This window comes from Azolla caroliniana, unplaced genomic scaffold (assembly GCF_043228905.1).
Source record: "Azolla caroliniana isolate FFs.n. ecotype wild unplaced genomic scaffold, voAzoCaro1.0.p SCAF_10, whole genome shotgun sequence".
NCBI classification, from domain to species: Eukaryota; Viridiplantae; Streptophyta; class Polypodiopsida; order Salviniales; family Salviniaceae; genus Azolla; species Azolla caroliniana.
In genome coordinates this window covers 14,379,204-14,401,844 of record NW_028230445.1, presented here as the reverse complement: position 1 = coordinate 14,401,844, position 22,641 = coordinate 14,379,204, and the positions used below count along the sequence as shown (strand labels likewise).

The following is a 22,641-nucleotide window of genomic DNA, read 5'->3' as shown; positions in this document are numbered from 1 at the left end:
TCTTTATTTGAAGCAAAGCACTAGAATATTATATTAACTAATTCATGCACTAAATCAATTCTATTGTAGTCTAGTTGGTTCGGATCCTTGTTTTGTACACGAGACTCCGGGGTACAACAATAGGCATTGGGAAAACTAGATACATCATAGATCATTATGTAATGTCGCATCGATAAAACCCCTTGAAATGATTAAATGTTAAAAACGAGAGCGTGTGAGAGTAATCCTCAGTTTCTTGTTGATGCTTGCGCAATATGTAAATATTATTTGTTACTAATCTATGATTGCAATATATCTATACACAAGATAGGAGCCATTGTAATCTAGTTGGTTAGGGACAACATTATGTTGTTCGGGACAACAAGAAGCAGTATATTTGGTTTTGGTTAGTCGTCAACATTGGTACGACAAATTAGTACACCAACAATTATAGTTTGGATATCACAATACAATTTCAAGCAATACGCATAGATCGCAGACTATTGGTCAACTGTCGATGAGCATTGCACCATGTTTCTATATTTGAAGTGAACCACTGGAATATTACATTAACTAAATCATTTACTAAATGAATTCCATTGTAGTCTAGCTGGTTCGGATCCTTGTTTGCGCAATATATAAATATTATTTATTACGAATCAATGATCGTTACGATAAAAAGCACCCAACATGTGATCCATTGTAGTCTAGTTGGTTAGGATACTCGGCTCTCACCCGAGAGACCCGGGTTCAACTCCCGGCAATGGAAACGACAATATCATATATTAAATTTCGGACGCATATCATGTGTTAACTGTTTGACAACTCAAAAACTCAAGACCTAAAGTAGATGTTACGATAATGTGCAATTAACAAAATAATCAATATTATGTTTGAAGGATTGATGACGAACATTAGTTTGATTTTTCTCTCCTAACATCAATTTCTAAACTTAATCCCATTATTCGATTCATGGTAGAGGTTTCAAATGAAATTGGACAAAACATTATGTCGTTCGGGACAACAAGAAGCAGCATCTTTGGCTGTGGTTATTCGTCAACATTGGTACGACAAATTGGTACACCAACAATTATAGTTTGGATAACTGGATACAATTTCAAAAAATACGCATAGATTGCAGAATAATGGACATTGGTACGATGAGCATTGCACCATGTTTCTTTATTTGTAACAAAGGGCTAGAGTGGTACATCCACTATTTCATTTACTAAATGAATTCCATTGTAATCAAGTTGCCCCGGATCCTTGCTTTTTACCTGAGACGCCCGGGTACAAGCAGGTCTATCATATATCATGAGTTAATGTGGCATCGATAAAAGCCCTTGACATTATTAAATGTTAAAAATGAAAGTGCGTTAGAATAATCCTCAGTTTTTTTGTGGATGCTTGCAAACTTAATCCCATTATTCAATTAATAGGAGAGGTTTCAAATGAAATTTGACAAAACATTAGGTTGTTCGGGACAAGAAGAAACAATATATTTAGTCGTGGTTATTTGTCAACATGGTTGCGACAAATTAGTACACCGACAATTATAGTTTGGATAACCTCATAGAGTTTCCCGAACTACGCATAGATTGTAGAATAATGGTGAACTCTCGATCAACATTGCGTCATGGTTCTTTATTTGAAGCAAAGCACTAGAATATTATATTAACTAATTCATGCACTAAATCAATTCTATTGTAGTCTAGTTGGTTCGGATCCTTGTTTTGTACACGAGACTCCGGGGTACAACAATAGGCATTGGGAAAACTAGATACATCATAGATCATTATGTAATGTCGCATCGATAAAACCCCTTGAAATGATTAAATGTTAAAAACGAGAGCGTGTGAGAGTAATCCTCAGTTTCTTGTTGATGCTTGCGCAATATGTAAATATTATTTGTTACTAATCTATGATTGCAATATATCTATACACAAGATAGGAGCCATTGTAATCTAGTTGGTTAGGGACAACATTATGTTGTTCGGGACAACAAGAAGCAGTATATTTGGTTTTGGTTAGTCGTCAACATTGGTACGACAAATTAGTACACCAACAATTATAGTTTGGATATCACAATACAATTTCAAGCAATACGCATAGATCGCAGACTATTGGTCAACTGTCGATGAGCATTGCACCATGTTTCTATATTTGAAGTGAACCACTGGAATATTACATTAACTAAATCATTTACTAAATGAATTCCATTGTAGTCTAGCTGGTTCGGATCCTTGTTTGCGCAATATATAAATATTATTTATTACGAATCAATGATCGTTACGATAAAAAGCACCCAACATGTGATCCATTGTAGTCTAGTTGGTTAGGATACTCGGCTCTCACCCGAGAGACCCGGGTTCAACTCCCGGCAATGGAAACGACAATATCATATATTAAATTTCGGACGCATATCATGTGTTAACTGTTTGACAACTCAAAAACTCAAGACCTAAAGTAGATGTTACGATAATGTGCAATTAACAAAATAATCAATATTATGTTTGAAGGATTGATGACGAACATTAGTTTGATTTTTCTCTCCTAACATCAATTTCTAAACTTAATCCCATTATTCGATTCATGGTAGAGGTTTCAAATGAAATTGGACAAAACATTATGTCGTTCGGGACAACAAGAAGCAGCATCTTTGGCTGTGGTTATTCGTCAACATTGGTACGACAAATTGGTACACCAACAATTATAGTTTGGATAACTGGATACAATTTCAAAAAATACGCATAGATTGCAGAATAATGGACATTGGTACGATGAGCATTGCACCATGTTTCTTTATTTGTAACAAAGGGCTAGAGTGGTACATCCACTATTTCATTTACTAAATGAATTCCATTGTAATCAAGTTGCCCCGGATCCTTGCTTTTTACCTGAGACGCCCGGGTACAAGCAGGTCTATCATATATCATGAGTTAATGTGGCATCGATAAAAGCCCTTGACATTATTAAATGTTAAAAATGAAAGTGCGTTAGAATAATCCTCAGTTTTTTTGTGGATGCTTGCAAACTTAATCCCATTATTCAATTAATAGGAGAGGTTTCAAATGAAATTTGACAAAACATTAGGTTGTTCGGGACAAGAAGAAACAATATATTTAGTCGTGGTTATTTGTCAACATGGTTGCGACAAATTAGTACACCGACAATTATAGTTTGGATAACCTCATAGAGTTTCCCGAACTACGCATAGATTGTAGAATAATGGTGAACTCTCGATCAACATTGCGTCATGGTTCTTTATTTGAAGCAAAGCACTAGAATATTATATTAACTAATTCATGCACTAAATCAATTCTATTGTAGTCTAGTTGGTTCGGATCCTTGTTTTGTACACGAGACTCCGGGGTACAACAATAGGCATTGGGAAAACTAGATACATCATAGATCATTATGTAATGTCGCATCGATAAAACCCCTTGAAATGATTAAATGTTAAAAACGAGAGCGTGTGAGAGTAATCCTCAGTTTCTTGTTGATGCTTGCGCAATATGTAAATATTATTTGTTACTAATCTATGATTGCAATATATCTATACACAAGATAGGAGCCATTGTAATCTAGTTGGTTAGGGACAACATTATGTTGTTCGGGACAACAAGAAGCAGTATATTTGGTTTTGGTTAGTCGTCAACATTGGTACGACAAATTAGTACACCAACAATTATAGTTTGGATATCACAATACAATTTCAAGCAATACGCATAGATCGCAGACTATTGGTCAACTGTCGATGAGCATTGCACCATGTTTCTATATTTGAAGTGAACCACTGGAATATTACATTAACTAAATCATTTACTAAATGAATTCCATTGTAGTCTAGCTGGTTCGGATCCTTGTTTGCGCAATATATAAATATTATTTATTACGAATCAATGATCGTTACGATAAAAAGCACCCAACATGTGATCCATTGTAGTCTAGTTGGTTAGGATACTCGGCTCTCACCCGAGAGACCCGGGTTCAACTCCCGGCAATGGAAACGACAATATCATATATTAAATTTCGGACGCATATCATGTGTTAACTGTTTGACAACTCAAAAACTCAAGACCTAAAGTAGATGTTACGATAATGTGCAATTAACAAAATAATCAATATTATGTTTGAAGGATTGATGACGAACATTAGTTTGATTTTTCTCTCCTAACATCAATTTCTAAACTTAATCCCATTATTCGATTCATGGTAGAGGTTTCAAATGAAATTGGACAAAACATTATGTCGTTCGGGACAACAAGAAGCAGCATCTTTGGCTGTGGTTATTCGTCAACATTGGTACGACAAATTGGTACACCAACAATTATAGTTTGGATAACTGGATACAATTTCAAAAAATACGCATAGATTGCAGAATAATGGACATTGGTACGATGAGCATTGCACCATGTTTCTTTATTTGTAACAAAGGGCTAGAGTGGTACATCCACTATTTCATTTACTAAATGAATTCCATTGTAATCAAGTTGCCCCGGATCCTTGCTTTTTACCTGAGACGCCCGGGTACAAGCAGGTCTATCATATATCATGAGTTAATGTGGCATCGATAAAAGCCCTTGACATTATTAAATGTTAAAAATGAAAGTGCGTTAGAATAATCCTCAGTTTTTTTGTGGATGCTTGCAAACTTAATCCCATTATTCAATTAATAGGAGAGGTTTCAAATGAAATTTGACAAAACATTAGGTTGTTCGGGACAAGAAGAAACAATATATTTAGTCGTGGTTATTTGTCAACATGGTTGCGACAAATTAGTACACCGACAATTATAGTTTGGATAACCTCATAGAGTTTCCCGAACTACGCATAGATTGTAGAATAATGGTGAACTCTCGATCAACATTGCGTCATGGTTCTTTATTTGAAGCAAAGCACTAGAATATTATATTAACTAATTCATGCACTAAATCAATTCTATTGTAGTCTAGTTGGTTCGGATCCTTGTTTTGTACACGAGACTCCGGGGTACAACAATAGGCATTGGGAAAACTAGATACATCATAGATCATTATGTAATGTCGCATCGATAAAACCCCTTGAAATGATTAAATGTTAAAAACGAGAGCGTGTGAGAGTAATCCTCAGTTTCTTGTTGATGCTTGCGCAATATGTAAATATTATTTGTTACTAATCTATGATTGCAATATATCTATACACAAGATAGGAGCCATTGTAATCTAGTTGGTTAGGGACAACATTATGTTGTTCGGGACAACAAGAAGCAGTATATTTGGTTTTGGTTAGTCGTCAACATTGGTACGACAAATTAGTACACCAACAATTATAGTTTGGATATCACAATACAATTTCAAGCAATACGCATAGATCGCAGACTATTGGTCAACTGTCGATGAGCATTGCACCATGTTTCTATATTTGAAGTGAACCACTGGAATATTACATTAACTAAATCATTTACTAAATGAATTCCATTGTAGTCTAGCTGGTTCGGATCCTTGTTTGCGCAATATATAAATATTATTTATTACGAATCAATGATCGTTACGATAAAAAGCACCCAACATGTGATCCATTGTAGTCTAGTTGGTTAGGATACTCGGCTCTCACCCGAGAGACCCGGGTTCAACTCCCGGCAATGGAAACGACAATATCATATATTAAATTTCGGACGCATATCATGTGTTAACTGTTTGACAACTCAAAAACTCAAGACCTAAAGTAGATGTTACGATAATGTGCAATTAACAAAATAATCAATATTATGTTTGAAGGATTGATGACGAACATTAGTTTGATTTTTCTCTCCTAACATCAATTTCTAAACTTAATCCCATTATTCGATTCATGGTAGAGGTTTCAAATGAAATTGGACAAAACATTATGTCGTTCGGGACAACAAGAAGCAGCATCTTTGGCTGTGGTTATTCGTCAACATTGGTACGACAAATTGGTACACCAACAATTATAGTTTGGATAACTGGATACAATTTCAAAAAATACGCATAGATTGCAGAATAATGGACATTGGTACGATGAGCATTGCACCATGTTTCTTTATTTGTAACAAAGGGCTAGAGTGGTACATCCACTATTTCATTTACTAAATGAATTCCATTGTAATCAAGTTGCCCCGGATCCTTGCTTTTTACCTGAGACGCCCGGGTACAAGCAGGTCTATCATATATCATGAGTTAATGTGGCATCGATAAAAGCCCTTGACATTATTAAATGTTAAAAATGAAAGTGCGTTAGAATAATCCTCAGTTTTTTTGTGGATGCTTGCAAACTTAATCCCATTATTCAATTAATAGGAGAGGTTTCAAATGAAATTTGACAAAACATTAGGTTGTTCGGGACAAGAAGAAACAATATATTTAGTCGTGGTTATTTGTCAACATGGTTGCGACAAATTAGTACACCGACAATTATAGTTTGGATAACCTCATAGAGTTTCCCGAACTACGCATAGATTGTAGAATAATGGTGAACTCTCGATCAACATTGCGTCATGGTTCTTTATTTGAAGCAAAGCACTAGAATATTATATTAACTAATTCATGCACTAAATCAATTCTATTGTAGTCTAGTTGGTTCGGATCCTTGTTTTGTACACGAGACTCCGGGGTACAACAATAGGCATTGGGAAAACTAGATACATCATAGATCATTATGTAATGTCGCATCGATAAAACCCCTTGAAATGATTAAATGTTAAAAACGAGAGCGTGTGAGAGTAATCCTCAGTTTCTTGTTGATGCTTGCGCAATATGTAAATATTATTTGTTACTAATCTATGATTGCAATATATCTATACACAAGATAGGAGCCATTGTAATCTAGTTGGTTAGGGACAACATTATGTTGTTCGGGACAACAAGAAGCAGTATATTTGGTTTTGGTTAGTCGTCAACATTGGTACGACAAATTAGTACACCAACAATTATAGTTTGGATATCACAATACAATTTCAAGCAATACGCATAGATCGCAGACTATTGGTCAACTGTCGATGAGCATTGCACCATGTTTCTATATTTGAAGTGAACCACTGGAATATTACATTAACTAAATCATTTACTAAATGAATTCCATTGTAGTCTAGCTGGTTCGGATCCTTGTTTGCGCAATATATAAATATTATTTATTACGAATCAATGATCGTTACGATAAAAAGCACCCAACATGTGATCCATTGTAGTCTAGTTGGTTAGGATACTCGGCTCTCACCCGAGAGACCCGGGTTCAACTCCCGGCAATGGAAACGACAATATCATATATTAAATTTCGGACGCATATCATGTGTTAACTGTTTGACAACTCAAAAACTCAAGACCTAAAGTAGATGTTACGATAATGTGCAATTAACAAAATAATCAATATTATGTTTGAAGGATTGATGACGAACATTAGTTTGATTTTTCTCTCCTAACATCAATTTCTAAACTTAATCCCATTATTCGATTCATGGTAGAGGTTTCAAATGAAATTGGACAAAACATTATGTCGTTCGGGACAACAAGAAGCAGCATCTTTGGCTGTGGTTATTCGTCAACATTGGTACGACAAATTGGTACACCAACAATTATAGTTTGGATAACTGGATACAATTTCAAAAAATACGCATAGATTGCAGAATAATGGACATTGGTACGATGAGCATTGCACCATGTTTCTTTATTTGTAACAAAGGGCTAGAGTGGTACATCCACTATTTCATTTACTAAATGAATTCCATTGTAATCAAGTTGCCCCGGATCCTTGCTTTTTACCTGAGACGCCCGGGTACAAGCAGGTCTATCATATATCATGAGTTAATGTGGCATCGATAAAAGCCCTTGACATTATTAAATGTTAAAAATGAAAGTGCGTTAGAATAATCCTCAGTTTTTTTGTGGATGCTTGCAAACTTAATCCCATTATTCAATTAATAGGAGAGGTTTCAAATGAAATTTGACAAAACATTAGGTTGTTCGGGACAAGAAGAAACAATATATTTAGTCGTGGTTATTTGTCAACATGGTTGCGACAAATTAGTACACCGACAATTATAGTTTGGATAACCTCATAGAGTTTCCCGAACTACGCATAGATTGTAGAATAATGGTGAACTCTCGATCAACATTGCGTCATGGTTCTTTATTTGAAGCAAAGCACTAGAATATTATATTAACTAATTCATGCACTAAATCAATTCTATTGTAGTCTAGTTGGTTCGGATCCTTGTTTTGTACACGAGACTCCGGGGTACAACAATAGGCATTGGGAAAACTAGATACATCATAGATCATTATGTAATGTCGCATCGATAAAACCCCTTGAAATGATTAAATGTTAAAAACGAGAGCGTGTGAGAGTAATCCTCAGTTTCTTGTTGATGCTTGCGCAATATGTAAATATTATTTGTTACTAATCTATGATTGCAATATATCTATACACAAGATAGGAGCCATTGTAATCTAGTTGGTTAGGGACAACATTATGTTGTTCGGGACAACAAGAAGCAGTATATTTGGTTTTGGTTAGTCGTCAACATTGGTACGACAAATTAGTACACCAACAATTATAGTTTGGATATCACAATACAATTTCAAGCAATACGCATAGATCGCAGACTATTGGTCAACTGTCGATGAGCATTGCACCATGTTTCTATATTTGAAGTGAACCACTGGAATATTACATTAACTAAATCATTTACTAAATGAATTCCATTGTAGTCTAGCTGGTTCGGATCCTTGTTTGCGCAATATATAAATATTATTTATTACGAATCAACGATCGTTACGATAAAAAGCACCCAACATGTGATCCATTGTAGTCTAGTTGGTTAGGATACTCGGCTCTCACCCGAGAGACCCGGGTTCAACTCCCGGCAATGGAAACGACAATATCATATATTAAATTTCGGACGCATATCATGTGTTAACTGTTTGACAACTCAAAAACTCAAGACCTAAAGTAGATGTTACGATAATGTGCAATTAACAAAATAATCAATATTATGTTTGAAGGATTGATGACGAACATTAGTTTGATTTTTCTCTCCTAACATCAATTTCTAAACTTAATCCCATTATTCGATTCATGGTAGAGGTTTCAAATGAAATTGGACAAAACATTATGTCGTTCGGGACAACAAGAAGCAGCATCTTTGGCTGTGGTTATTCGTCAACATTGGTACGACAAATTGGTACACCAACAATTATAGTTTGGATAACTGGATACAATTTCAAAAAATACGCATAGATTGCAGAATAATGGACATTGGTACGATGAGCATTGCACCATGTTTCTTTATTTGTAACAAAGGGCTAGAGTGGTACATCCACTATTTCATTTACTAAATGAATTCCATTGTAATCAAGTTGCCCCGGATCCTTGCTTTTTACCTGAGACGCCCGGGTACAAGCAGGTCTATCATATATCATGAGTTAATGTGGCATCGATAAAAGCCCTTGACATTATTAAATGTTAAAAATGAAAGTGCGTTAGAATAATCCTCAGTTTTTTTGTGGATGCTTGCAAACTTAATCCCATTATTCAATTAATAGGAGAGGTTTCAAATGAAATTTGACAAAACATTAGGTTGTTCGGGACAAGAAGAAACAATATATTTAGTCGTGGTTATTTGTCAACATGGTTGCGACAAATTAGTACACCGACAATTATAGTTTGGATAACCTCATAGAGTTTCCCGAACTACGCATAGATTGTAGAATAATGGTGAACTCTCGATCAACATTGCGTCATGGTTCTTTATTTGAAGCAAAGCACTAGAATATTATATTAACTAATTCATGCACTAAATCAATTCTATTGTAGTCTAGTTGGTTCGGATCCTTGTTTTGTACACGAGACTCCGGGGTACAACAATAGGCATTGGGAAAACTAGATACATCATAGATCATTATGTAATGTCGCATCGATAAAACCCCTTGAAATGATTAAATGTTAAAAACGAGAGCGTGTGAGAGTAATCCTCAGTTTCTTGTTGATGCTTGCGCAATATGTAAATATTATTTGTTACTAATCTATGATTGCAATATATCTATACACAAGATAGGAGCCATTGTAATCTAGTTGGTTAGGGACAACATTATGTTGTTCGGGACAACAAGAAGCAGTATATTTGGTTTTGGTTAGTCGTCAACATTGGTACGACAAATTAGTACACCAACAATTATAGTTTGGATATCACAATACAATTTCAAGCAATACGCATAGATCGCAGACTATTGGTCAACTGTCGATGAGCATTGCACCATGTTTCTATATTTTAAGTGAACCACTGGAATATTGCATTAACTAAATCATTTACTAAATGAATTCCATTGTAGTCTAGCTGGTTCGGATCCTTGTTTGCGCAATATATAAATATTATTTATTACGAATCAATGATCGTTACGATAAAAAGCACCCAACATGTGATCCATTGTAGTCTAGTTGGTTAGGATACTCGGCTCTCACCCGAGAGACCCGGGTTCAACTCCCGGCAATGGAAACGACAATATCATATATTAAATTTCGGACGCATATCATGTGTTAACTGTTTGACAACTCAAAAACTCAAGACCTAAAGTAGATGTTACGATAATGTGCAATTAACAAAATAATCAATATTATGTTTGAAGGATTGATGACGAACATTACTTTGATTTTTCTCTCCTAACATCAATTTCTAAACTTAATCCCATTATTCGATTCATGGTAGAGGTTTCAAATGAAATTGGACAAAACATTATGTCGTTCGGGACAACAAGAAGCAGCATCTTTGGCTGTGGTTATTCGTCAACATTGGTACGACAAATTGGTACACCAACAATTATAGTTTGGATAACTGGATACAATTTCAAAAAATACGCATAGATTGCAGAATAATGGACATTGGTACGATGAGCATTGCACCATGTTTCTTTATTTGTAACAAAGGGCTAGAGTGGTACATCAACTATTTCATTTACTAAATGAATTCCATTGTAATCAAGTTGCCCCGGATCCTTGCTTTTTACCTGAGACGCCCGGGTACAAGCAGGTCTATCATATATCATGAGTTAATGTGGCATCGATAAAAGCCCTTGACATTATTAAATGTTAAAAATGAAAGTGCGTTAGAATAATCCTCAGTTTTTTTGTGGATGCTTGCAAACTTAATCCCATTATTCAATTAATAGGAGAGGTTTCAAATGAAATTTGACAAAACATTAGGTTGTTCGGGACAAGAAGAAGCAATATATTTAGTCGTGGTTATTTGTCAACATGGTTGCGACAAATTAGTACACCGACAATTATAGTTTGGATAACCTCATAGAGTTTCCCGAACTACGCATAGATTGTAGAATAATGGTGAACTCTCGATCAACATTGCGTCATAGTTCTTTATTTGAAGCAAAGCACTAGAATATTATATTAACTAATTCATGCACTAAATCAATTCTATTGTAGTCTAGTTGGTTCGGATCCTTGTTTTCTACACGAGACTCCGGGGTACAACAATAGGCATTGGGAAAACTAGATACATCATAGATCATTATGTAATGTCGCATCGATAAAACCCCTTGAAATGATTAAATGTTAAAAACGAGAGCGTGTGAGAGTAATCCTCAGTTTCTTGTTGATGCTTGCGCAATATGTAAATATTATTTGTTACTAATCTATGATTGCAATATATCTATACACAAGATAGGAGCCATTGTAATCTAGTTGGTTAGGGACAACATTATGTTGTTCGGGACAACAAGAAGCAGTATATTTGGTTTTGGTTAGTCGTCAACATTGGTACGACAAATTAGTACACCAACAATTATAGTTTGGATATCACAATACAATTTCAAGCAATACGCATAGATCGCAGACTATTGGTCAACTGTCGATGAGCATTGCACCATGTTTCTATATTTTAAGTGAACCACTGGAATATTGCATTAACTAAATCATTTACTAAATGAATTCCATTGTAGTCTAGCTGGTTCGGATCCTTGTTTGCGCAATATATAAATATTATTTATTACGAATCAATGATCGTTACGATAAAAAGCACCCAACATGTGATCCATTGTAGTCTAGTTGGTTAGGATACTCGGCTCTCACCCGAGAGACCCGGGTTCAACTCCCGGCAATGGAAACGACAATATCATATATTAAATTTCGGACGCATATCATGTGTTAACTGTTTGACAACTCAAAAACTCAAGACCTAAAGTAGATGTTACGATAATGTGCAATTAACAAAATAATCAATATTATGTTTGAAGGATTGATGACGAACATTACTTTGATTTTTCTCTCCTAACATCAATTTCTAAACTTAATCCCATTATTCGATTCATGGTAGAGGTTTCAAATGAAATTGGACAAAACATTATGTCGTTCGGGACAACAAGAAGCACCATCTTTGGCTGTGGTTATTCGTCAACATTGGTACGACAAATTGGTACACCAACAATTATAGTTTGGATAACTGGATACAATTTCAAAAAATACGCATAGATTGCAGAATAATGGACATTGGTACGATGAGCATTGCACCATGTTTCTTTATTTGTAACAAAGGCTAGAGTGGTACATCCACTATTTCATTTACTAAATGAATTCCATTGTAATCAAGTTGCCCCGGATCCTTGCTTTTTACCTGAGACGCCCGGGTACAAGCAGGTCTATCATATATCATGAGTTAATGTGGCATCTATAAAAGCCCTTGACATTATTAAATGTTAAAAATGAAAGTGCGTTAGAATAATCCTCAGTTTTTTTGTGGATGCTTGCAAACTTAATCCCATTATTCAATTAATAGGAGAGGTTTCAAATGAAATTTGACAAAACATTAGGTTGTTCGGGACAAGAAGAAACAATATATTTAGTCGTGGTTATTTGTCAACATGGTTGCTACAAATTAGTACACCGACAATTATAGTTTGGATAACTTCATAGAGTTTCCCGAAATACGCATAGATTGTAGAATAATGGTGAACTCTCGATCAACATTGCGTCATAGTTCTTTATTTGAAGCAAAGCACTAGAATATTATATTAACTAATTCATGCACTAAATCAATTCTATTGTAGTCTAGTTGGTTCGGATCCTTGTTTTTTACACGAGACTCCGGGGTACAACAATAGGCATTGGAAAAACTAGATACATCATAGATCATTATGTAATGTCATTAGGTAGATAGGCCCGGTGGACGTGGAGGACGAGGTGGATTTGCACGCAATGGTGGCGGCCAACAAGAGCAGGAAAGAAGGCATATAGGTGGTTCCGACAACAGTTATGGACTGTCCACAAGCAGGGGGGGGTCAAAGGGGCGTCAGAACCGGCAAGCAAAGGCCGAAACGGAATGCTAGTATTGTTGTTGGAAGGGCCATAGCGAGAGTGAGTGGTGGAAGAAGTGCGCCGAGTTGGACAAATCCGGATCCGGCAAAGCCGAACATGGAAATTGACAGCGTCCACAATATGCCGAAGTGTCGGAAGGAGCCAAAACTAAAAAGGGCCCAACTTTTTTGATGAAGCACAAGGCAAGTTTGATGAAGAAGAGCACCTTGAAACTGAATGAGGTGTGGTATGTCGACTCTGGAGTGTCAAATCATATGACGAGCCACACAGTGGTTCTCCTACCTGGAGAAATAGAACAACCGGGAGTCGTCGAAATCAGAGATGACACCTTGCATCCGATCGAACATGTCTGACAGAAGCGGAGACTTATGAACTTACTGCACGTTCTGACAATAACGAAAAACTTGTTGTCGGTCGGGCAGATCGTTGATCAAGGGATGTAAATCCGGTTCACCCACCTAGGGTGCTTCATCGAAGAGGAAGGCCAAATCATCGCGCAAGGGTGCCGGGAAGGGAGGATGTTCATCCTCGACCCAAATGGCGCAGGCACTGCACTGTTCGCCAAAAGACAAAGAGTCGAGTCGGACGTTGACTTACGGCATAAGCGGATCGGCCATGTCAACTATCAAAGGCTTCAAGAGCTGCAAACGATCAAGCAATTTTCGGATTGCTGAAATTTAGTGGTCAGAAGGCTTCCCCAACGAGTGAAATCGGAGCCGGAATAAGCTCGACTTAATACATTGGGAAATATGGGGACCGACAAATAATGTGAGCCTAGGCGGGAGTCAATACTTCGTCTCTTTCATCGACGACTATATAGCCGGCACACTTGGATCTACTTGATCGAAAAGAAGAGTGAAGACTTCAACTGTTTCTAGAACCTAAAAAGTCTGGTAGAAAAGGAAATAGAAAGAAAGATCAAGTGCCTACGGTCAGACGATGCAAAAGAATACTTTTCCGCCAGTTCAATTGTTATCTACAACAAATGGGAATTCGGCGAGAATTCAGCTGTAGACATAAACGCCGGAGCAGAATGACGTAGCTAAACGAAAAAATTGGTCGATTGTCGAAGCAACACGGGCAATGCTTGAGGAGAAGACCATGCCCAAGTTTTACTGGGCCGAAGCGGTTTGAACAACGGTCTACATCTAGAATCGGATCGATATGGGAGAATCTGACACCAACTACAGCGAAGACCGACCTCAAGAGTTGAGGTCGGATGCAGCCAAGAGGGCCCTATAATCGGCAAATGAGAAGCTCCGCCGATCGACTCGCCACAAGAAGTAGTTGATCTAGTATGGTTATAACGAGGACATGGTGCACCATTATGCGTACATGACGAAGGTGGTGGAAGTACGCGAGTCAGAGAGCTAAGCGGAGGCATCACAGGATGCTAAATGGCGTTTGCCCATGGAGGAAGAAATGCGGGCACTTGATTCCAACGAGACATGGGACTTAGTTGACCCTCCTCGAAACTGCAAACCGATTGGATGTAAGTGGGTGTATAAGGTGAAATACAATGTCGACGGTTCAGTCAACCAGTACAAGGCCCAACTGGTGGCCAAGGGATATGCACAGACCGACAGAATTGACTACGATGAGACCTTCGCACCGGCAGCGAAGATGACGATGTCATCGGTTCATGTGGTGCTGGCAATCGCAACGGCAAGGGGGTGGCATCTCCACTAGATGGACATGAACATGTTTCTTCAAGGTGATCTTAAAGAACAAGTCGGCAGTATGTAGACTGAAGAAGTCGCTTTACAGCCGTAAGCAAGCCCCCTGTGCTTGGAACTCGAAGATCACGCATTGATTGCGTAAGATGGGGTTTGCAGCCTCCAAGTCTGACTCTTCATTGTTCATTTCAGAAAATTCTGAAAGGTCCGGTATGCATTCTACTGTACGTCGACGACTTGGTCGTCACCGGACCCGACTTTGCTGAAATCGGCCAAGTAAAGTCCCAGCTGTCAGACGCATTCGAGATGAAGGACTTGGGGGACCTTCACTACTTTCTCGGGATCGAAGTGATCCACACCCCCGATGACATATTATTGTCTCAACGACATTATGTATTGAATATGCTGTAGAAATTCGGTATGACGGATTGTCGATGCGTCTCTGCTCCCTTCAACAAAAACCGGAAGCTACGTCCCGAGTTAGGAGCAGCCTACAATGATCAATGGTTCTGACAAATTGTTGGAAGCCTTATATATTTAACTATCACCCGACTTGACCTTCGCTATTTGGTCGGAGTGATGAGTTAGTTGATGCAGCGACTGACAACCGAGCAATATATTAGTGGCACAGAGGATCGGGGAATATTGTATCGACACGGTATAGCCGAATAGTTAGTCGGCTATATGGATGCCGACTGGGCCGGAAGCACCGAAGCTAAATATTGAGGAGCCACCGTCGCGACTTGTGAAGCTATATGGCTTCGGCGGTTGTTGCAGGACTTACGGATCGAAGTTCCCACTTCAATCCCAATCTACTGCGACAACATTAGCAACATACAGCTAGCCAAGAACCCCGTGTTCCATGCTCGCACAAAGCACATAGAAGTTCATGATCACTTTGTGCGCGAGCGGGTCTTGAGCGGTGAATTTTAACTCCGATATGTTCGAACCGATCGGCAGGTTGCCGACATCTTCACCAAAGCGCTCGGATCGGACAAGTTGCAACACTTCTTGGAGATGCTTGGGCTATAACATCTCAATGTGCCGCACAGGTAGAGAAAAATGGAGAGAGCAACGAGAGAAAGTTGAAACTGAACAAGATGCCGAATCGATTGAAGAAGTCAACACATCCGATAGAGTTGGAACAAGCAGCAAAGGCGGTAGAGTCAAGAAGGACAGAGCCGACCAAAGGAAAGAGGCTGGGACCAGAAAATGTTCGGATGTGGTCAAGGGCTTGCAGACGGATGACAAATTGGAGACAGCTGCGTCAGTCGAGTGGTTCGATTCGGAGGAGCCGAATAAAGTGAAAGCCAAGCGGACAGGAAGGCAGCCGAAGCCGACACCGAAACGAAGGATTCGACGGGTCGAGAAGCGCCAATACCGCGACAACGATGGAGCTGAGATGGGCTTAATGAGTAGACAAGCCGACTGTAGGGGTCGAGATGCGGCGGTTGGATGGGTCAAGATGCATGGAGCTGGATGGGTCAAGAAGCGTTGGACTGGAGGGGTTGTGGAACGCAGGACCGAACCGGATGAGGGGTGCGAGCAAGGCGAAAAGACGCTAGGAGAAGCCGAGGCAAGGAACTGGCAGATCAGATGGAATCTCAGTTTGAGCTTGAGGGGGAGTGTTGAGAAGCAAGCTCAACATGGGCCGATGGGCCGAATCGGCTGAACAAGCCGAGAGCTAGATTGGGCGAAGACTGAATCGGCTAGGCCTAGATCGGATCGGTGAGTCGGATCCATGAGAGCTAGTAAGCCATTAGAGGCCTACAATCCTAGCCTAGTAGATAGGCATATTTTTTGGGAGTTAGTGTCTGTCGCTCAGTTATGAGCATTGAAGTACATGTTAGTACTTCTGTCAGTCCTTTTGAGGACTTGTATAAAAGTGCTCTCGGAGCACATTTGTATGTATAGAGTGTTATTTGAATTTGAGTTTTATTGTTCTACTCTCTCTGTCTCTCCTGTGTACTCTCTCTCTCTCCGTTGTTCTCAGTGTTTACCGTTCTCTGTTACTGTCCGGCTGAGCCGGTTGTGTCTATTTAACTTCCGCACACTAATCTTTACATGTTTGCAATAAAAAATCACCAACATCATGGAGTGAGAGATTAAGTGATTTGTTTTGGCAGAGGCTGGCTGCAGATTTCTTGTCTAATTATATCTTCTTGGCTGTTGGAAGAGTGGGTTCGAGCACTGATCTATTTGCCCAAAGGGTTGAATATGTTCTGGATCAAGAGAAACGAAGCATGTTGATGGATCTCATTCATTCTCAGAAGGCAAATGGGAGTCAAGGGCAAGGAAAGGTAACATGCGTGAATGTGAGTTATGGATTGCTGATACATAAATATTTGTAGTCTGAACATTTTGATATTCTCTCTTTCTCTTATACTAGAGATTCTCATTTCTTATTGATGTTTTTATTATCTTCATTCTTTATTTAATGTTTTTACTCTTGTTCTTAATTTACGTGGATTTGAAACAACTACCATTGACCCTTGTGTTTGTGGAAACAAAGCAGGGGACAGATGCTTTGGAGGATTGGTTGTGTCGTATGGGATTTCCGGCTACGACAATACATGGTGATCGTACACAACATGTATGTTGTTGTAGATTGATTTGAAAATAATAGTTTTTGAATCAAACATTGGATATATGCTCTCTTTTAATGTTCACATTTGCTAAAGGTTGTTGAGGAATCTTGCACACATTTTTTGGTCCTATAGTCAATAATTGGTTTGCAGAGACACGACATCCATAAATGAAGATGTAGGATCTGTACAAATTTTAATTGTGACCTTAAGGAACTGTAAGTTTGCAGTAATGGATTAGAAGGGAATTCCATATTATAACCATGTTTTATGCATTGGATGTAGGAACGTGAGCATGCTTTACGGTCTTTCCGGACTGGTGTCACCCCAGTTCTTGTTGCAACGGATGTAGCTGCTCGTGGACTAGATATTCCTCATGTTGCACATGTCATCAACTTTGATCTTCCAAATGATATCGATGATTATGTTCATCGAATCGGACGGACATGGCGTGCTGGAAAATCAGGATTGGCAACTACTTTCTTTACTGACAACAATATTTCGCTTGCAAAGCCTTTGGCAGAATTGATGCAGGAAGCCAACCAAACAGTTCCAGATTGGTTAATGAACTTTGCTACTAGAGCCAGCTATGGAGGGGGTGGTGGTAGAGGTCGCGGATCTGGGGGTTCTAAGTTTGGCGGAAGAGACTACCGAAGAGAAGGTAACAGAGGTGGAAGTGGCAGTGGATATGGAGGTGCTAGCTATGGGCTTGGTGGTGGTTATGGAGGTAGCCATGAAGGTGGGTCCAAGAATTATGGTGCAAGTGCTGTCAGTGCATGGGATTAAGCTGGAAAAGTGTTTCTTTTTCTTTTTTGAACATGACATCTGAGTCGAGATATACGTCCTCAACAGTTTCGTTCTAATTAGAAAAAAAACATTTTCCAAATTAGTTTTCACCAAAATTCTAAGGGGTCACTTGTATTCTGAGTATTGAATTTTCATAGCAAGTAATACAAATTTGTGTAAGTTAACAATTTTGCTGGTGACAGAAAGCTGAGCAATTTTCATTGGGAGATATTAACCATAACATTTGGTAGTGGTGAAGCTCGCACATGAGTAACAATTGCCAAGTTTTGTAGTATTTCGAAGTCTGAAATTTCTTTTTGTAATACTCTTGCATTTCACCTTTATTTATTATTCATTATCCACCTGCAAAGTATACATCGACTGATTGGGTTTTGTTGGACTTTTGTGACTAAGTTCATACGCCAAAAACATATATAGATTAAGTGCCACTCAGTATAAATTTGTGTGCTCCTGGTTTGTGTGACTTCCCTGTGCTTAGAAGATTAATACCTATATGTTCAGCCATTATATTCTGTGTGAGCATTTGCGTAGCAAGTTATGAATTGTGTTGAAAATTCAGGACTTTTTCAAGGGTGAATATCACAATTTCTGTTGCCTAGTTTGAATTGTGAAAAAGCTACTGCTTGTAGAAGCCAAGCTGTGGAGACACTCATAGAGGAATTCAGTATGTTTTATTATCCTTGCCACTCTTTATCTTTTCACTATTTAGTGGACTTGCACAACTCTTATTGCTATGTTAGGATTCTTTTGTCTCAGTTCAGGCATGTGATAGCTTAGTTTGTAGTTGCTGTATAAGCTTCTTGTATATGTATGAATGCTAGTAGTCGTGAAAGCATTGGACACTTAATGGAAGGTGTGGAACGGCATAGTAGTTTGAATCTTAATGCTGTGTAGTTTTCAAAACCCATAACTAAATAAGAACATGAATGAATGCCAAATTAGAAAGAAATGGGCATTGTAACCATTATGCCTATTCTTGAGATATTTTTCATTTCGTCCACAGGCTTAAATACGCATCAAATAGTGGGATAACCGTGCAATGGTTATGATGTTATTCATCCCCCTTGTCATCCTCAAAGCCATGAAGCATAATAATATTACATGTTCCAAATTGTTGGCTCCATTTCCTTTATATTCAATCTCTATGCAATTTAATTACATTCCACTACCAACTACATTTCAATTGTGCCATTTAAAAGTATGGCCCTCCTAAAAGCATGGATATTATATATATAGAAATGTTTAACCCAGTATTCACGTATATGCATGGATGGTAAATAGATGTATAATCTCTATTGGGGGGGCATTTGGTGAGATCGATCGATCTGGGCCTTTTGCTCTGCATCTATCTATCTACCTATCTATCTGGTTAGTTAGCTCTAGATCTTTTCTGACTTTCTTGGTTCATCATCACTTGTTGGTTGTGTAATTGTTTTCTTCCTCCACAATGTCACGGGCATTTGGTGATTTGCTTCATCTTCGGATATTTTCACTCCGGATTCTCTTGGCTTCTCTCCTTGTTGCTTTCTCCTAATTAATTAAATTATATCGCTCACTCTTCTAGGCAGGTACCCACCGACCTCCAAACCCTCTATCTTGGTATACATACATACATACGTACATGCATGCATGCATGCATAGTGTGTTATGTGGAGTTAGCTCTCCAGTTGATGGATGACGTAGATGAGATGAGGATCCTTCGCGTTTTGGCTTTGTCTTTGGCTTTGGCTTTCGTCAAGCTATCCCATGCACAATATGCCTTAACATTAGCTTGAAACGCTATGCATTTAGTGAGTGAGTGAGTGCACTTGTCCCATTCTTATAAACACATATATAATTGAGCATTGTAATTATAAGTTACTTGTTTGGTCACAATTGTTAGAAGTTATAAATAACTAATTAGCTGATAGTGAGCAACTACTTCGTTAATTACTAAATATAACCCCACACCACAAGTTATTAATAGTAAAAAAACATGGTATCAGAGAATCAATAGTATGAAGCCTGAAAATATATTACCCGCACCATACTCTACTTTTGTTGATCAATATAAACATATAATAAAAAAAAGATAATAGCCTCAACATTATGGCAAGCTCCACTTAAACAAGAAAATACTCGGTAGATAGACTTACCGCAAAAAACTACAGAATTTGGAAACCAAGGATGGAGCTACTACTTGATTTGGAGGAGCTACTTGAAGTCATCACCGAAACTTGTCAAGCACAAAAAAATACACAATCAAAAGCATGGAAAGATTGGAAAAACAAAGACAAAAGGGCAAAGCTTGAAACACTGCTACATGTAGAAGACAAGCAAGCTGATGGCATTCGAAAACTCACAACTACAACAGAAATGTGGTCCAAAGTAAAATAGATGTTTGAACCACAAGATGGTACTACTAGAATCCATACTCTTCCTACCTTGTTTCACATGTGGGTTTTGCAGGAAGAAGAAAATGTTCTTACCTTCTTGGATACCTGGGAGATATATCTCGAAGAAGCTATCATTGCGGGAAATGAAATCTCAAAAGAAATGAAGATTGAGCTCCTATTGAGTAAACTTCTAGAATCCTGGAGCACGTTTGTCACAATGAATAGCCAAGGTAATTCTTTGTCTGATTTGATTACCAAGATCCGCCATGAAAAACTTCGGCGGCAATTAAAAGAATCCACTCCATCTTTGGCAATGACTGTAACATTTAGCAGAACACAAAAATCATCTTATAATAATAGATATAGAGCTAAATTGGATGCTTACAGAAATGCAGAAATATCAAGTACCAACAAGGTAAATGATGCTTGGAAAGCTTCAACAAAACAATCCAATGGTGGTTTCAAACTGATTTGCAGATATTGTAAGAAAGAAGGGCATACAGAAAGGGCATGTCGATTGAAGCAAGTTGCAGAGAACAAAAGACGATCACAAGAAAATAATGCAACATTAGAAGACAAATCAAACTTGAAGTCAAAAGAATAAATAGAATTTGGATGAAATACCAGAAGATGACAATATTTTGCAAGCATACCATGTCACTACAGAAGAGACAAAAACCGAACATGATACATGGTACCTAGACACTAGTACTACACATCACCTCACATATCGAAAGGACTAGTTGAATTGCTATAAGATTCTTTCCAATCCACTATCAGTTACTTTTGGAGACAACAAACGAAAAACAACAATTGGAAAAGGAACTATTGAACTCAGATTGTCAGACAATCACGTGATTACAGTCCCAAATGTCTATTATGTACTAGGACTAGCTAAACACCTATTATCAATTGGACAAGCAACTGTAGATGGACTAATAATACAATTATGTAAATAGAACGCAATTCTAATTTTCAAAACTGGAAACACAAGTACACAGTTGGTGTGTCCTAAGGAGACGACTAGAATATTACATTAACTAATTTATTTACTAAATGAATTCCATTGTAGTCTAGTTGGTTCGGATCATTGCTTTTTTACCCGACACGCCCGGGTACAACTACAGGCAATGACAACACTAGATACATCATAGATCATAAGTTCATGTGGGTCAGATAAAAACCCTTGAAATTATTAAATCTTAAAAATGACAATGTGTTACAATAATCCTCAGTTTTTCGTTAATGCTTACGCAATATATAAATATTATTTATTAATAACCAATGATTGCAATATTAAAAAGCACACAAGATGTGATCCATTGTAGTCTAGTTGGTTAGGATACTCGGCTCTCACCCGAGAGACCTGGGTTCAACTCCCACCAATGGAAAAGACAATATCATATATCAAATTTTGTGACGCATGTCATTTCTTAACTATTCGATAACTCAAAAACTCAAGACCTAAAGTAGTTGTTACAATAATGTACAATTAATAAAATAATCAATATTATGTATGGAGGATTGATAAAGAACTTTTCTTTGATTTTTTTCTCCTAACATCAATTTCTAAATTTAATCCCATTATTCAATTAATAGTACAAGTTTTGAAATGAAATTTCACAAAACATTACGTTGTTTGGGCCAAGAAGAAGCAGTATATTTAGTTGTGGTTTTTCGTCAACATTGGTACGACAAATTGGTACACCAACAATTATAGTTTGGATAACTCGATACAATTTTAAACAATACGCATAAATTTCAGAATAATGGTTAACAGTCTATGAGCATTGCACCATGTTTTTTTATTTGTAACAAACTAATTCATTTACTAAATGAATTCCATTGTAATCAAGTAGATATATGATATATCATGAGTTAATGTGGCATAGATAAAAACCC

At 37.7% G+C, this 22,641-nt stretch overlaps 1 protein-coding gene and 8 non-coding genes across 9 annotated transcripts in view; all 9 read left to right on the top strand.

The window, feature by feature from the left end:
* The window catches only part of LOC147859102 (uncharacterized), a 53,974-nt gene extending 35,631 nt beyond the window's left edge, over nt 1-18,343 (top strand). The window contains exons 3-5 of the mRNA XM_087326284.1: nt 17,099-17,272; nt 17,362-17,565; nt 17,843-18,343. Coding sequence (XP_087182410.1) covers nt 17,099-17,272; nt 17,362-17,565; nt 17,843-18,343 — 879 coding nt within the window. The remainder of the gene's footprint in view (nt 1-17,098; nt 17,273-17,361; nt 17,566-17,842) is intronic.
* TRNAE-CUC (transfer RNA glutamic acid (anticodon CUC)) lies at nt 676-748 on the top strand. The gene has a single exon. It is a non-coding gene; the product is annotated as a tRNA-Glu (tRNA).
* Nucleotides 2,296-2,368, top strand: TRNAE-CUC (transfer RNA glutamic acid (anticodon CUC)). Its single transcript has one exon. It is a non-coding gene; the product is annotated as a tRNA-Glu (tRNA).
* Nucleotides 3,916-3,988, top strand: TRNAE-CUC (transfer RNA glutamic acid (anticodon CUC)). The gene has a single exon. It is a non-coding gene; the product is annotated as a tRNA-Glu (tRNA).
* Nucleotides 5,536-5,608, top strand: TRNAE-CUC (transfer RNA glutamic acid (anticodon CUC)). The gene has a single exon. It is a non-coding gene; the product is annotated as a tRNA-Glu (tRNA).
* Nucleotides 7,156-7,228, top strand: TRNAE-CUC (transfer RNA glutamic acid (anticodon CUC)). The gene has a single exon. It is a non-coding gene; the product is annotated as a tRNA-Glu (tRNA).
* On the top strand, nt 8,776-8,848 carry TRNAE-CUC (transfer RNA glutamic acid (anticodon CUC)). The gene has a single exon. It is a non-coding gene; the product is annotated as a tRNA-Glu (tRNA).
* On the top strand, nt 10,396-10,468 carry TRNAE-CUC (transfer RNA glutamic acid (anticodon CUC)). Its single transcript has one exon. It is a non-coding gene; the product is annotated as a tRNA-Glu (tRNA).
* On the top strand, nt 12,016-12,088 carry TRNAE-CUC (transfer RNA glutamic acid (anticodon CUC)). The gene has a single exon. It is a non-coding gene; the product is annotated as a tRNA-Glu (tRNA).
* Nucleotides 18,344-22,641: the final 4,298 nt, after the last annotated feature.